General features: G+C 41.5%; 3 protein-coding genes and 1 pseudogene across 3 annotated transcripts in view; 1 reads left to right on the top strand and 3 right to left on the bottom strand.

Moving 5' to 3' along the window:
• The window catches only part of LOC146579219 (uncharacterized), a 176529-nt gene that overhangs the window by 133029 nt on the left and 26417 nt on the right, over positions 1-17083 (bottom strand). The gene's annotated exons all lie outside the window — the stretch shown is intronic.
• On the top strand, positions 311-8000 carry LOC146579224 (uncharacterized). The gene is made up of 6 exons (XM_085262453.1): positions 311-450; positions 587-688; positions 1084-1437; positions 5974-6051; positions 6611-6711; positions 6867-8000. The coding sequence occupies exons 2-6, from the start codon at positions 598-600 to the stop codon at positions 6873-6875; spliced, it is 633 nt and encodes a 210-aa protein (XP_085118579.1). The 5' UTR covers positions 311-450; positions 587-597; the 3' UTR covers positions 6876-8000.
• On the bottom strand, positions 9131-14963 carry LOC146579223 (RING finger protein 150-like). The gene is made up of 2 exons (XM_085262434.1): positions 14026-14963; positions 9131-12548 (listed from the first exon to the last, which is right to left on the bottom strand). Exons 1-2 carry the CDS (start codon positions 14474-14476, stop codon positions 12259-12261), a joined length of 741 nt encoding a protein of 246 aa, XP_085118560.1. The 5' UTR covers positions 14477-14963; the 3' UTR covers positions 9131-12258.
• On the bottom strand, positions 14784-16310 carry LOC146579222 (tripartite motif-containing protein 16-like; annotated as a pseudogene).

Below are 17083 nucleotides of genomic sequence, written 5' to 3'. Positions count from 1 at the left end.
TTTTGGGGGGGGGGGGGGGGGTTGACAATGATGGTGATCTGCCTGGACAAAAACTTCCAGGCTGATTTTTTTGTCTCAGTACAAGCCTGACCAGAACACATTTAAAATCATTGCCCTCTGTTATGTAATCAGTGATGATCTAAATGTCTCTTTACATATAAACTATTTTTAAATCGCTTAAACACTGAAACAGCTTCTTGAATGTGACTTCACTGGGACTGAACCTGTTTTCCTGTTATTGTTACAGAGTGGAGGAACTCATTGATCAACAGTACAGGATCTGCAGTCTGGAGATGATGTTCAGAGTAGGCAAATGAAGAAACACATCACAGAGAAGCTCTGAACTTAAAATCCTCGAAGATATTTTCTCTTTTGTTTGTTTGATTGTACTTGAAAGTTTTTTAAGAAAGCAGCACGTATTTCCAGTGCTGACTAAAATATTTATTTGAGGTAAGATTTCTTTAATGTTGTTAAAGAATTAGAAACATTAACATTTAGAAAAAACACATGATGTAATATTAGTCTGCTGGACTTCCTGTGAGATGCAGAGAGTAACAGGAAGCTTGTTTTGCTTATTGATTTTCAGAGTAAAGAGTGATGGCTCTTCAGGAGATCAGTGTGATCTTTACACACAGACCCTCGGCCTTCTCTGCTGCTGTGCTGCTTCTAACACTCGTCCTCTGCAGAGGTGAGCAAAAACTGCTGAGCATTTAAACTCATCTATGATCAGAGCAGACACAGATCAGGGTATATGAATTATGATTATTTATATTTTGTACTGTTTACTTTTTGTTGTTTTGTGTAAACAAATAAGGAAAGATTGTTAATAAATAAATGTGATTCTAGGCATCATGATTGTTGGAAACAAAATGTTGGAAACTTAAAGCATCTTTAGCAGGAGCCAAAACAACAAGGAGCAGATTATGGCGTTCTGAATAAATGGACAAATATGACAGGCTGTAGTGGGAGCCTTGAAGTTCTTTGGATTTATAAAAGAAATGATGCTTCGTTTATTCCTGTGTTTTACTGTCTGATCTTGTACTAAGTTGTGAGTGTGTCTGCTCATCTCTGTCTCCTCAACAGGATCATTTGTAGTGGATGTGACACAGAGCTCCTATCAGGCAGAGGAGAACCACAACATCACACTGGAGTGGACGTTCACCACCAAACCAGACACGCCCATCTCAGCACTGGAGATCCTCTGTTACATGAATAATGATCATAAACACATAACTCTGTATTATCTTCGTGGTGGTGTCGAGTTCTCAGAGGATGAAGAGTTTTCAGGACGAGTCCAGAGTGACAAAGACGCCCTCAGAGAAGGACGAATCAGACTCCAGCTGTCCAGACTCAGGACTGAGGACTCGGGTCTGTACCTGTGTGAGGTGGACACAGGTTATGGCCGCGGCTCCAACAGCTGCAGAGTCACCGTCTCTGGTAAGACAATTCATTTATACACATGTGATCACTGTGAGCTGTTAACGTTAATCATGGTTCAAACCTGAGATAAAATTGGTGTGTATAATTGTTACAGGCTTTCAAAGTGATGAACACAAATCTTTAGCTTCCACTTTCATAACAACAGTGTCTTTATAAATATCCTGTTTGATTGATGGAGTTTCAGACACCAGCAGCTGTAGCCCCACTTTCACTGACTCGAGTCCATGAACTGGATCTCCTTCAGTGTTCGAGAACTGATGTTTCCTTTTGGAGCATTTTTAATAGAATTACCAGAAAAACTGTGTAGTTAGAAAATTACATCCATAAACTGCATCACACAGACACACACCTGCTAATTAGTGCTGAGTACAGTAACAGACATATAGGAAGTCTACACAGAGATGATATGAAACTATCCATGGAGACCAACACTGGTTGATGTAGAAGACTGTAAACATGGTCATTTCTGCTTTAAGTTGGACTTTTTAACACAAGAGTCTTTGTGGCTTACACACACGTGAGGCTAATTCTTCATGGAGCTGCTGGTCCAGGTAACATCCCTGAAGGAGGCCTCAGAGTCTGAGTCGACCACAGAAATCCACAGTGTCCAACCTCAGTGACACTGTTACTGAGCAGCTTCATCAGGACATGTGATGGCGTAGATGTAGATGGCGTGTAAGATGGCGCCGGTGTGCATGGCTCGCCGTCCACGGTTGTCGGATCCACTTTTGCTCTGCGTGTTTCTATTGTTTTTGTCACTTTTATTGAACAACGCTGACTCTCTATTGACCTACGATCGTGAAGCTCTGTTAAATATTCGACTTGCCACAGAGAATTTGGGAAGGACTAACGCTGATGGACAGGACTTTTTTCCACCTCCGCTACTATCTGGAGTACCGCATCACCTGGATTACACCCCTACCACATCTCATAAGAGGAAGCGCTTTAAACGTCGGGGAAAACGCAGCGGGCTACTCGTGAAACTGAAATCATATTTGGCTCTTTCATCTGGCAGTAACAGATTAGTTTCCGAATGCACTCTGACTGAATTCAGACCTCTGCACTGGCGTTTTGTCTCCTGTCGCTTCCTGGAACCTACTGGCACCTGGCTGGTACCTGTTGTCGGCTTGGCTGAAGAGATCCAGCATCCCCGCCTTCTCTTACCTCATCTTCGCTGCGGTGGAGCGAATCCGCGGAATCTTCGGCAACTGAAACAGGTTCCCTGGATGGCTGTCACCGGTCTGACGGACCCTACCAGGTTTGCCCTTGTTAACGCTAGGTCGCTAGCAAATAAAACGTTCATTTTGAAGGATTTCTTCACCTCTCATAATCTGGATTTCCTCTGTGTGACAGAAACCTGGCTAAGTGACGGTGAGTTAAGCTCTTTCTCAGAACTATTACCGCCAAATTGTTCGTATTTTAACTCACCAAGGACTACGGGCCGAGGTGGAGGAGTGGCCACAGTTTATAAATCTACTTTTCATTGTCGCCAGCTGTCACCTGTCACTTTCTCCAGTTTTGAACTGAATATGTTTGAGCTTGGTAGCAGTCATCCTGTTCTTTGTGCGGTGATCTACCGTCCACCAAAATATAATAGGAACTTTGTTAATGACTTCTCTGAGTTCTTGGCTGAAATAATGCCAAAGTATGACAAGGTTTTAATCTTGGGTGATATGAATATTCATGTGTGTTGTCCTACTAAACCATTGGCAAAGGACTTTTTAAACCTACTTGATGCTTTTAATGTTTTGCAGTCTGTCACTGGTCCCACTCATAAATATGGACACACTCTGGATCTGGTTTTGTCTTATGGTTTACCTGTTTATAATCTTCAAATTTATGATGTCGTCTTTTCTGATCATATGCCTGTATTGTTTGAAACTTCTCTTCCCTGTAATATCACTATCTGTGGCCCTCCTACTGCTTCTCGCATGTTTAAACCATCAAGTGCCGTCCAGTTCTCTACCGCCTTTAATAAGGCCTTAAATGTTGACTCAGAGCTCTCAGTCTGTGCCGACACTGAGGTGCTGACTGCAAAATTCTTATCTACTTGTCAAATCATTCTGGATACTGTTGCTCCTCTGAAGGTCAGGCGGCCTAAATTGAAGTCTGAGCCGTGGCTGAACGACATCACTCGGGCTGCTCGAAGAGAGTGCAGAAAAGCAGAACGCAAATGGGAAAAAAGACAAGCTACAAGTGTCTTATGATATCTTAAGAGATAGCTGGCATAGATATCAGAAAATTGTCAAGAACCAGAAATCCGCCTATTTTGCAGGTGTTATTAATGACAACTGCCATAAGCCCCGTGTCTTATTTAGTATTTTAAGCTCTGTTCTTAACCCTCCCCAATCCTACTGTATAGAAGCTTCTGCTGAAACTTGTGAAGCTTTTTTAAATTTCTTTGTGGAGAAGATTTTATCTATTAGAGCACATATTTTACTCCCTTCTTATGACCCTTCTGTTATTTTTACGCCTTTAGCAATTTTTAGCCATTTTGAACCTGTGTCTCTATTTAAACTGGGTAAAATTGTCACCCAAATCAAGTCTGGCTCTCCCAGTGATGTTCTTCCCCCTCGCTTTTTTAAAGAAGTTTGGGGCACTATTGGACCTTATATTCAAAGGCTTATAAACAGCAGCCTGACTTTAGGCCATGTACCTGCAATTTTTAAACAGGCAGTGGTCCAGCCTCTGCTGAAACGCCCTGGCTTGGATGCCTCTTTGTTGAGTAATTTCAGACCTATTTCAAAGCTGCCTTTTGTTTCTAAAATTTTAGAAAAAGAAGTGTGCTCACAGCTGCAGGCTTTTTTAGAGAGTCAAAACATTTTTGAGGTATTTCAATCTGGTTTTAAAGCACTTCACAGCACAGAGACTGCGCTTTTGAGAGTTTTTAATGATATCTTATTAACTGCTGACTCTGGGAAGTCTGTCTTACTTGTGCTTTTGGATCTCACAGCAGCTTTTGATACAGTAGATCACAATATTTTGATTTATCGTCTAGCACATCATGTTGGAATTAGAGGCACTGCCTTGGAGTGGTTTAAATCATACCTCTCTGATAGAAGTTTTTCAGTCTCACTTGGTAAATTTCATTCATCTTCCGCCCCCCTCCCATGTGGTGTACCTCAAGGATCCATCCTTGGGCCCCTTCTTTTTAGTATTTATTTACTTCCCCTTGGCCATATTATTAAAAAACATAAAGTCTCATTTCATTTTTATGCAGATGATTGTCAAATTTATCTACCGATGAAACACAATGACCTTAACCCCCTCAGGCCTATTTTAGAATGTCTTAAGGATATCAGAGCATGGTTGGCTCTGAATTTTTTAAACTTTAACGAAAAGAAGACTGAAGTCATTATATTTGGGCCGAATGGACCTGGTGTCCCTCCATCTGACTTGGGTCCTCTTACATCGTGTGTCAAATCAATTGTCACCAACCTTGGAGTAAAATTTGACACAGCTCTTAAAATGGACAAACAAGTAAATACAGTGGTGAGAAAAAGCTTTTTTCAGTTGAGGCAGCTCTCTAAAGTAAAACCTTTTATTTCTTTTTGTGACTTGGAGAGAGTTTTGCACGCATTTGTGACCACTCGCCTTGATTATTGTAATGGACTTTATATTGGTATTGATCAGGCTTCACTATCACGCTTGCAAATGGTCCAGAATGCTGCTGCTCGCCTGTTGACAGGGACACGCAAACGTGAGCACATTACCCCTGTTCTTGCCTCCTTACACTGGTTGCCTGTCCATTTTAGAATTCATTTTAAAATTTTATTGCTTGCTTTTAAAGTTTTAAATGGCCTGGCTCCGTCTTACCTGTCAGACCTTTTACACCAATACACTCCACAAAGGTCTCTCAGATCATCTGACCAGTCACTCCTTGCTGTCCCCATGTCGAGACTTAAACACAGAGGAGACCGAGCTTTCGCTGTTGTGGCCCCCAAACTATGGAACAAACTGCCCCTCCATATTAGGCAGGCCCCAATACTTGAAATGTTTAAATCACTTTTAAAAACACACTTTTTTTCAAAGGCCTTCTAGGAGTGTTATCAGAGCCAGTTTGTAGTCAGTTTTTAGTCAGCTGTTGGTCATTCTTAATCTTTTTACTTTGTTAATCTTATTCATTGTATATCTTATTGTTTATTCTACTCATGTTGATTTATTTTTATCTTCTTTTTCAATTATATATTTGTTTTGTTTATTGATTTCATTGTATGCTTAAAGTATGGTTTTAACTGCTATCTCTGTTTTATTATTGGAAAGCACTTTGGTCAACTTTGTTGTTTTTAAAAGTGCTATATAAATAAAGTTGGATTGGATTGGATTGGATGTGAGGAAACCAACACTGAAGAGCTACAAACTGTTTCTCTCATCACAACATTGTTTTTGTTTTTGGGTTCTTCATTGTTGGTTTCATGTTTCAGTTTTGTAAGTTTCCACTTGGTAGAAATAAAACTGTGAGCAACTTAATTCACTGTCATAACATTAGATCATTTTCCAATTTATTACAAAGAATTTTTTATTTTATTTCAGAATCAAGGCCTGGGAAGACAGAAACAACTCAGCAACCTGGAAGTCTCCAACCACCAGAGCTGAAGGAAGAGACCAAAGGTAAAAACAAAATAACTTTACAGTTTACAAAATCACTCATTCATTATATTGTTTATACACAGTTCAGTCAGGAGATATGGGCCAAATCTGAGAACTGTATTAATTTACCAGAACAGAAAACACTCCCATCCAGTTTTCTAGAAATGGATTTAGTTCAGTCTTAAAATAAAGAGAGTCTAAGACTAGGCCTTCATAAGTGAAACTGAGTCTATATGAATAACAAAGTAAAATCCTCCCATAAACCTGCAGCTCTTTCAGGTAAACATACTGAGGTTCTGCTTCAAAATGTCAAATATCAGTTTTATCCAGTTCTGGGTTTTGGGGGCTCGAGTCTTTCCTGGCTGTCATTGGGCAAAAGGCCCGATGTAAGCTGGAGGTCACCAGACTGTAAGTGGTGATAAATGAAATTCTCTGTGCATCAGAAACATGTAAATAAAGTCTGGTGTTCACCTCCCAGAGTAATACTGCTTATTTAATGGTTAATTCCACTTCCTGTTTTTAAAATGTGCTCGTTTACATCATTAACTGAATTATGTGTTTACTGTTTTTTGCACCTTAGGAATTTCTTTGTCAGGCCGGCTAGCAATCGTCGGGGCTGTATTCATCTGTATCTCTCTGATCTCATGGGGATTTATGTTTTATCAGAATTGCAAAGAACACGTAAGTCTGTCAGAAAAAAAAAGTATTGTCTTTTAAAAACAAATGTTTACAGTTTGTGTCAGAATCATTTGCTCTGTGACATTTTAAAGTCTCTTAAACTTTTCATATTCAGTATAACTCAGTGAGTCTTTGGATTTTCTTTCAATTTCAAACAGAGTTCTTGATGAAGACGTTGTCAGCATATGGACCTTCTAGTTCAGTTTCATGACAACAGCTTGAAACTGCAGATCTCAGACTTTGAACAGAAACTCTTCATAACATCATGATTATAAACCAGATTTGAAGTTTCCAATTCGATGCTGTTCAGTTGGCGTCAAGAACAAACAGAGGGAAAAACAACACAAACAACACAAAAAAGATTTAAATTCAGGACTTCAGTCCAATATTGAAATCCTTCAACTCATCTGAACTATAAATATCCTGAGGTGTTAAAATAAAAACAGGATGAATTGAATTTGAGGTAAAACACAAAACAGCATTAACAGGATGGAGCTTCATGTTTTGTGTTAACATTGTTTAATACACTCTTGTTGGCACTTTTGTTGACAGTAAAACGGTTTCTCTACTTTTTATTTGTCATGTGTGCTAAAAAAGCAAAGTAAGAAAACTAGTTGGACTGATATTTACACTCGTGTCTCGTTTTAATGCAACATCAAAACAGCAGAAACCTCAGTGAGAAGAACTCTGACTCACATAAAGATTCATCAGTTTGTGATGTTCAGAATACAACTAATCACCAAAGCTGCAGATTCTGTGTTATTAATGTGTGTTTTATGGGAGAAACTGGATTTTCTTCTTAGATTTTCCAGTGTCAGCTCATCAGTGAACTGTTCCTCTCACAAAGACTACAAGACCTCGGTCAGGTTTATGTTCCCAATCCAAAGTTTTTCCCAGAATAGAGCTGCTCTCTGCTGCAGCTGATCCATGTCCTGTGTCTAACCCTCGATCAGAGTCCAGTGTAGAAATACTCCTGTTCTTGTCGTTGTATATAAATCTTTGTTCTATTTTTTTCTCTTTTTAAAAAATGTTTACTTTTGTTCTGTTGTCTGAATTTGTCATCACTCGGATGTGTCCGTGTGTTTATTTCTGAGTAACTCTGTAAGTTTGTCTTTCACTGTTCAGATCTGCCTCTTGTGTGCTGTATCTCTGCACTGCACACAGCTGTGACAACAACTCAGTGTGAAACACCTGGTTAAACGATGGACATGGAAATATTATCATTTATGCAAAACTATATATAATATATTTTGAATATGTAAACAAAATTAATATAAAATAATTTAAATTGAATTCAACTGAATTCTGTGTCAAGAAGTTTTTACATCACATGAACATTTAAATATCACAACTCTGACTTCCTGTAACTCGTCCTCCAGTCTAGAATAAATACGACCAATGACAGACTTAAATCAGATTTACACTATGAAGGCTGATGGGGTGATGTCATAATTCCAGTGGGTCGGCTGAATGGACACCCAACACTGTGAACATGTTAACTTGAGAAAGAGGAGATGTAGCATTCTCTGACTGATACCACAGGTGTATCTGTGAGGCTGAGGTGTAGCACTGACAGCTGTCAGTAATGTTTGTAAAACACTGCTGTCCTCCTACATGGGAGCAGCACAGACACAGGCTGTATCCCAATTCAGGGTCTGCAGCCTTACAGGCCGCATTTTAAGGCCGATTACGTCACAGCGACGCGACGAAGGCTGTCCCAATTCGAAGGCTGCTCGAAATGCGTCCTTCATTTCCCTGAATTTTAAGGACGTGGCGGTGTAGACTTTGTGGCCCAACATATCCCAGAATGCATAGCGCGGCGGTGGGTGTGGATAATTTTGCCGAAAAAATAAACGGCAGATGAGGGGCGCCCGAAGAGTAAACTTTAAGTAAGTACTGGATATGATGTCACTTATTTATGTGCAAATGTTTAATAACGAAGAACATTAAACATTACTGTTGCCACATGTCGGCAAAGTTATGTGACATTAGAGACGTTTGTACTAACTTGGTTTTAAAGCCTTTACTTTACAATATACGCCGTTCAATAGCTGAGCTTAATCTTACAGAGAATGATCAAAGCTCATGTAGAAACAAACAAACAAATGAACAGATTTTCTCCTTCATTTCTGTCAAACAAAGCTGTATGAAACGTTTCTAGCTGTTAGTATCATGGTTGCTAGGCAACCTGGGCAGCGCAACGGAGGCTAGACCGTCCCATTTCACAAGCCTCGCACTTCCGGCCTTAGCGGCCCTTGAGGATCGTTGAGACTGCGTACTTTAAGGCTGCAGACCCTGAATTGGGATACAGCCACAGTCACAGGATAAAAGATGGATGTGAGATGATATTTATAGGTTTATATGAGAGTTTGAAGCTGACTTGGATTTAAAGAGGTTGGATGTGAGGAATTAGAAGCAGACCTAAAGCATCCTGACTTTATTGACTTATTTTGATTCTAGAGCCCATAATTTGCAAAATAAACAATTATAAATGTCAAAACTTTTACATAGCAGCACCTGGAGATCATGAAGTCACCTGGAAAGTTTATAATGAGGTCATAGTGAGATCGAGGCTCATTCTGTCATAGACTTCAATATAATCTGGTCTGTTTTTCAAGATAAAGGAGTCTCCCCCTGCTGGTCATTAAAACAAATCCAGGTTTAACCTTTCAGAGCTGAGTGTCAGTCTTTAACAGTGTAACAATGAAACAGACTGAAGAAATAAATCAAAACTTCAATTTCCTTCTAGAAATGTGTCCATGGTAGGAACTGAACACATTTCAGAGTTCCCACCATAAAGGCATATGCTAAAAAATATTACTATTAGTATTTTTTTTCCAATACCACATACACAAAGGTGAAATTCATGTGAACCCCGGACGAACTGCAAACGAACAGATACAGAAAAAGATTATTTATGTGAATATGAATTTAATCAGATTTCTGAGGAAAGTTTACACAACATGACACTGAAAAAAGGTTTTACCAGAAAACTAACTTTCATGAGGCTCAGATTCACGCATGCGCAGATCACCAAGTCCTCCACAAGAAGTTCTGATGTTTGTTTATAAACACTCCCCCACGTGGCTGGTAAAACACAGTCGTTACTCTGTGTGTCGTTACTCCCACGGATACGTTCACTCACTTTTAATACACAGAACCTGACATTACAGGTAACATTCTCAGATTTTCATTAATGTGTTTCATTTATTCTGTGCAACAGTGTCATTGTTTTCTCTGTGGAGTGGAAAGTTTACATCATTATGAATATCAGAATGTAGTACGAAGGGAAATAAGTGTGCAGTGCTGAGCTTGAAACTTTAAAGTTTTCTGTTTGGTGACAGAGGCTGTTTTGACCTGTTTATTAAACACATAAAGGTGAACACATGACCTGCCAGGACCAGGTTATGTCCCGAGCTCCAGTTTAAAAATGACTGGATAAATCCACATTGTTAGGTCTGTACTCGCAGACCTCGCTAACTCAGAGACTTATCCCCGTGAACAAAGCAAGACACTCAGAGCTCAGTCCATTTTAACTTGAGAAGGAAGCCAGTCCAGTCAGGATCCCAGAGCTTTAAGCTCCTCACCTGATCCCAGACAACTTCAACTCCAGCCTGTTATTCAGTAAAAACAGTTAGAGAAACACCCCATTGTAAAACCCTTATGGTGTGCTGTAAAAGCTAAGGCACTGTGTTTGTGTGTATGCATGCATATGTGAGAATGTGAGTGCGTGTATGTGTGTGTATGTGTGTTTGTATACGTGACTTCCTGGTTACACGCGTTTTAAAAACATCTAACAACACCAAAGGGTTATCTCCCTTCACCCCGTATATGGTTTAACCCCTTTAACGGTCTATAAAAGGCACAGTTGAGCCCATAAATGACAGGAAGTGAACATGCCTTACCTACGGTGGCCCTGAGAGGCCAAACAGACTGCAACTTCAGAAAACACTTGCAAAAAGAAAAACGTGGCAAAAAGAAAAATGCTGCAAAAAGAAAAATGCTGAGTGATACCAGTTGCAAAGAATTTTGGATCCACCTCCACCATCCAGAAAATCAACAACTGCAAATCATAGCATGGTGGGGGGAAAGCAAAAAGAAGTCAACTAGTATGTGTGTGTTTAGACAGATTTGAAACAAAGTAAGTTCCAAGGCACGTTGAGTCGGCGGGAAGCTGAATTACAGTTTTCAAAGACCTGACACGGTGCTTTGACAACTTGGCAATCCTGTAAAATGTTTGTCACAATAAGAATCCCCCCCCCCCTACATTACACAAATCAAGACTTAGATATAGTTAAAAGTATAAAGTGTCTATACATTTGGATTGGTACATTATTAAGTAAAACAACAGGACCTGTCTAAAACAAAAATTGTCTTAATTCAGTTGCTTTCTACATGCTAATTACAAGGAGAGACTTGGGTCCTTGAAAATATTGCCTGAAAGAAAGCATGAATGCTGAAATCACAGTTAGAATTTGCATAGACTGTCTGCATGTTCAGGGACCTTTTACCCAAAGATTAATAAGGTTGCGCATGACCCTCAGACACACAAGGTGCATATAGTCCAGCACAAAACCTGAGACTAACTCCACTCCCAGCTCATTCAGAGGTGACACCCCAGCGTGGTGCTCTTTGTATGCTATAGCACGAAAAGTCAAACTGTACTTTGATTACTCCAGGCAGTAACAAACAATAAAACCACACAACCCTTGCTGCTACACACTAAACTGTCTGACAGCAAAATTAAATCAATATACAGATATATATATATATATATATATATAACATACTATTGTAATAATCTGACTTTTATAAGCAGCCATAGTCAGCAAATTCATAATGAAAGCAACAAACAGCTCATGTTTTGATGAAACTGCAAACCCTCCTGGCCATTAATCACATAAGCTGTACATGCAGGAAAAAAAGGCTGATAAAGGAGCACAAAATTAAGACAAATCCAAGACATAAAACGAACTACAATAACAGGTTGTATGCACAAATAAGGCATCAGTGAACAAAAATCTTTAGAAATACAGCTAAATAAAAAAAATGTTTTCTTCAAATAAATGTGGAGATTCTAGCTAAATATATATCACAGAAGGAATTCTGGTAAACATTAACACAGCTTAAAAACAGAGGGCCACAGCATGAATGAACCTTAAAATGAAACTGAAAGATAATATTGAAACTGAAATAAATGTACTGAAAAGGTTTGTATTGAACGTGAAAAAAATTGATACTGAAAAAAGATTAAATGAAAATGTGTTTTACAACCAAGTTTTCACACTTACATCTTTTTTATTCACCTACAATTCTTTTAAATCCATCACAGTGTGATGTTAAACTGAACCATCACCTGATGGAAATGTTTATTATTAAACTTCATCTGTTTGAAGTTTAACAGGTACACGTCCCTCACTCAGAACAGAAAAGCAGATGCAACAGATGTTCCTGCCTTGGTTTGAAGACACCTGCATTCATACTTAGAAAATCCATCTGTACATGTCAGTAAGTGTCTCACATTATCATCATCTTCATTGTCTTCATAAACTAAGCAGAACAGCAGGAGACGCAGACCCGTGTTCGTGCCTGGTTCCGGTCTCCCGCATTGGTGTATCTGAACCTCTGGATGTAGCAGAAGATGAGCCAGACGATGGAGATGATCATCAGCACGATGAAGAAGATCGATACGAACACCACCGACGTCCTGCTCACGTACTTCTGCAGGCTCCTCGTCCCGATGGTGATCGTCATGGTGACCGTCACATTTCGTTCCAACAGCGATACGATCTCGCGGCCTTTTGGCTCCGGGATCATGATGGCGACGACCTCGCTCGCACCTGAAGATGAGGACAGGTGAGAAGCACTTTGATGGACACTGTACTTTTTACATGAGCTATAGAAATAAATATTGATTGATTGATTGATTGATGTCATCATTTTGGCCTAAAATATTTGTCAATTAAAAAAAGGAGTAGAACTCCAGGAGCAACAACCACCAATTACTAGGAACAGGAATAGGTTTCAAATATCAAGATGAATAAAAAATAAATCTACATTATTGAAGCAAGGATATTTAGTGGGCTTATATTTAAAAATCCAAAACACTTCCCTTCTCCTTTCTCTGTCACTAGTATGGCTTTGTAATGTAATTCATGTGGCTCGAATCCAGCGGTCCCCAAACAACTCACGGACCAGTACCGGTTCGTGAGTTGTTTGGTAGCGGGCCGTGAAAGTTGAGGCTGGATTTAAAGCAAACCAACCACCCAGGGCTTTTTCCCTGCCCAGTCAGAGTGGCAGCAAAACAGTGCCTCCACAGATGGGAGAATTGTGAAAGTGGGGAAACACAACTTTAAAATTATATAAAAATACACTGCTCAGCAAAAAGTGGTTCCTCTAGTCTAAACTATGCAATTTCCAAATAAGGAGAATCTGGGAACAGTTTGCATATAAGACCGTGCCAAACCTCCTTGGACTGACATAAAACTAGATGACTCAACACTTCCCTTATAACAGAAATACCTCGTCAGTTGGACTTTTTCCATGACGTTTGTATTAAGAAATTAATATAAACATTGTCCATGTCACCTTTGATCCCCATGACCTTCTACCGCTCGTCCATTGAGAGCCTGCTAACCTACTGCATGACAGTATGGTACAGCAGCTGCACTAAGGCGGATAGAGTGAGGCTTCAGAGTGTGGTCAAGACAGCACAAAAGGTCATCGGCTGCCCTCTCCCCTCCCTGATGGAGAGTTATTCCTCCCGCTGCCTCAGCAGAGCAGCAGACATCATCAAGGACAGCTCCCACCCTGGTTTCAACATGTTCAACCTGCTACAGGTGCATCAGCACAAAAACCCAAAGACTCAAAAACACTTTCTTCCCTAAAGCTATAACCACCCTGAACTCACACATGCACCGATAACACAGCCCCCCCAATTTTTTTCTTCCCATTTCATCTATGAACCACCACTGTGCAATAACCCAACTGTATATACACAACACTATTTATTACATATTACTTTTTTAAAACCGGCTTATATATTTGTACATTTTATATATATATTTTTCCCTCTGTTAATACTGTCCATATGTATATAGTGCTGCAGAACTGTGCCCCCCCAGCATGTTTGCACTGAGTAGGAGATGCTCTGTATCTCATTATACAACCGCATAGTGACAATAAAGGCATTCTATTCTACTCACCCCAGCAGCAAACTACCCAACTTAGAAAAGCTAAGCAAAGCCTCCTTCACAGAGGGAGGAAATCGAGTTAAATGCGCATTTATTGGGGTGAATAAACCAGAGCATCATCTACCTGGCATGGTGATGGTGTCGTTCGTGTTGGTGGAGCCCACATTAAAGATGACCACCGCAGAGGCGTTGTGGGCTGCAGCGTGGCGGATCTTGTCCTTGTAGGTGCAGTTGCCCCGGGCTATGAGCGCCACCCAGGCCCCGGCCTGAGCGGGCACCGCGAAGCGGGTGTTGGGGTCGCAGGCCTGGCGGTCGAGCGGTGCTGCGGGCAGGACCAACACCCCCTTGGCGTCCCGCTTCGGAGAGTGCTCGCCATATCGCCCGCACTCCGTCTTCTCGGTGCGCAGCTCCGAGGTGGCCGGGTCCACGTAGGTGATGTTGACGAAGGCGGTGTACCACTCCTCCCGCTCGGCCACGGTGAAGTCCAGGCACAGCAGGTGGACGAAGCAGAAGGAGAGCAGCCACGTAGAGAGGGCCAGGCTGCGGCAGGCCGCCACCAGCGAGCCCGGGGCCATGACGAGCCTCCCCGGGGTGAGAGCGAGCTGTGTGTCGGTAGGTCGGAGGAGCCCGGTAGCTTCAACGCTGGAGCCTCCTACTCCACCATGCTACAAGGCAAAACCACCAGGAGCGTGTTTAACTCGCTTATACTCCCCTTTGTTCACACGGAAGAAAAAAAATCTGTTTTTAGCCGCTCCCCTCCACTACTCTCGGGCTACCTAGCAGCAGACGCCTGTTAGCAGTCTCCATTTCCAGCCTCCACCGTTAACTCGATGAGAAACACCCACGAAAAAACTCCTAAATGCGCACAACTGAAAGGAGAAATCACCACAGGAGTGACGCGACGTAACCCCGCTGAGGTGAAGCTACAGGCGGCGGGCTGTTGTGCCAAAATTGAAAATTTTCTGTGTTACAAGTTAAGACCCAAGATTTGTCATTCCACCCAAATCCACATTCATCTGAGCTCCCTGCTCTGCTGATATTCTTGTATGCAACTGCGACATAAACTTCTCCCCCTCTCCACTCCACCTCCCAGTAACAACGTCCACTCAGACTCTCTCTATTCAGGACCTGATAACATCCAGTGAATCTGTCTGGATGATCAGAATAAGACTGTTGCTGATTCATAAATGTTACTTTTCTGTTCCCGTCAGATAATAACAGACGTCTGTGAGTTGTGTTTGGATCCAGTGTGATTTCACGTGAATATTTTAAGAATCCAGCTCTGGTCTTTGGCTCTGCTGGTGACAGTAAAACATCCTCTTCAGTGACTGTCAGTGAGATGTTTGTCCATTCCTCTCTCAGAATGTCCTGTAGTTTATCTCTGGTCTCTGACACAGCTGCTGTCACATCCTCAAAGTAGCTCAGAGGACGAATATTGATGCTGGATGAGTGTGTAGACTCACTGAGTGCTGACAGTGAGGGGTAGTTGTGTAGAAACTGGTTGTGATCCTCTGTGTGTGAGAGCTGCTCCAGCTCGCCGTCTTTCCTCTTCAGCTCAGCGATCTCCTGCTCCAGCTTCTCCTGAAGCTCTTTGACTCGACTCACTTCAGTTTCCTGCTGGGATCTGACCTGCTGCTTCACATCAGAGCTTCTTTTCTGGAGGAGACGGATCAGCTCAGTGAACATCTTCTCACTGTCCTCCACTGCTTTATCAGCAGAGCCATTGATGGCCTCCACCTCCTGTTGAAGCAGCTTCACATCTTTCTCTCGCTCCTGGATTCTCTGCTGGATGTTTAGTCGTCTCACCTCGAGCTCCTTCTGCTTCTCAGTCCTTTCTGCTGCAGCTGGGACTGTTTCATGGCCTTTATGTTCATCAATTGTGCAGAGATAACAGATACTCTGCTGATCAGTACGACAGAAAATCTTCATCACCTCATCATGACGAGAGCAGATGTTCTCCTGGAGCTTCTTGGAGGGGGCCACCAGCTTGTGTTTTTCAAAGGCAGGAGACTCCAAATGAAGCTGTATGTGTTTATCACAGTAGGAGATCAGACACACCAGACAGGACTTGATGGCTTTCAGCTTCCTCCCAGTGCAGACATCACAGGCCACATCTTCAGGTCCAGCATAGCAGTGATCAGCTGGAGCAGCTTGGAGTCCAGTCTTCTTCAGCTGCTCCACTAAAGCTGCTAACATGACGTTTTTCTCCAGGACAGGCCTCGGTGTGAAAGTCTTCCTGCACTGAGGGCAGCTGTGGATTCCCTTCCTGTCCTCTTCATCCCAGAAACCTTTAATACAGTTCCTGCAGTAGCTGTGTCCACAGGTTGTAGTCACCGGATCCTTCAGTAGATCCAAACAGATGGAACAAGAGAAGGTTTCTCAGTCCAGCTGAACTCCTTTATGCGCCATTTCTCCTCTCAGTGTCAGTGACTGTGTGAGTTTCTCTTCCTTATAACTGAAACTAGTCTGAGCTCTGATCTCAACAACATGTTTCTGCAGTGAATGGAGCCTGTCAGCTCTTACATGTCACCACATGTTGGTTACCCATCGGCAAACTGCAGATCTGAAGGGGAGGGAACGAGGAAACACGTGGACAGAGAGGAGGTGCTGTGTTTAAGAGCAGGAAGAAGAGGGAGGTTATCAGGCTGTGCTTCACTCCAGGAAGAGGAGCAGTTAGAGAGCGATACTGTGTGTTTAACCCTTTTATTTACTGCTCACTTGAACTTAAGCTTGTTAACACTTTCTTCTATATAAATAAATCACACTTTGTGTGTTTTTCTTTCTGTGATTTGAGATCATCACATTTTTATTTTATAATTTTTATATGTTATACGCACAAAAGAGCACTTTTTAAATGTTCAATGTTCAGCTGGAAATGAATGTGAAACTTTGGTGATGATCTCAAATCACAGAAAGACACAAAGTTCTGCTCTCTAGGTGAACCAATCCTTGTCCACCTTCCTCTTGGGCAAAAAAAAAGTACTGCCTGGAGTACCCAGTGTTGATTGTCCCAAAAGAAATAAACCAACAAAACTTGAAGATCATGTATCACACCAGGAGGGGGTTCTATACAAGCTAATTGATGCCATAAACAGAAGTGGCCAAGTTATTTATAATCAACACTCTCCCTCTATATGACATTTGGGGCAACAGCCACCTCCACTTTTCCAATTTTCCCCCAA

The sequence above is a fragment of the Mchenga conophoros genome, linkage group LG3 (assembly GCF_057382185.1).
Source record: "Mchenga conophoros isolate Kocher_MC1m ecotype Shallow Benthic linkage group LG3, M_conophoros_male_GT1.1, whole genome shotgun sequence".
Lineage (NCBI taxonomy): Eukaryota > Metazoa > Chordata > Actinopteri > Cichliformes > Cichlidae > Mchenga > Mchenga conophoros.
This window is presented reverse-complemented; position numbering and strand designations above follow the sequence as displayed.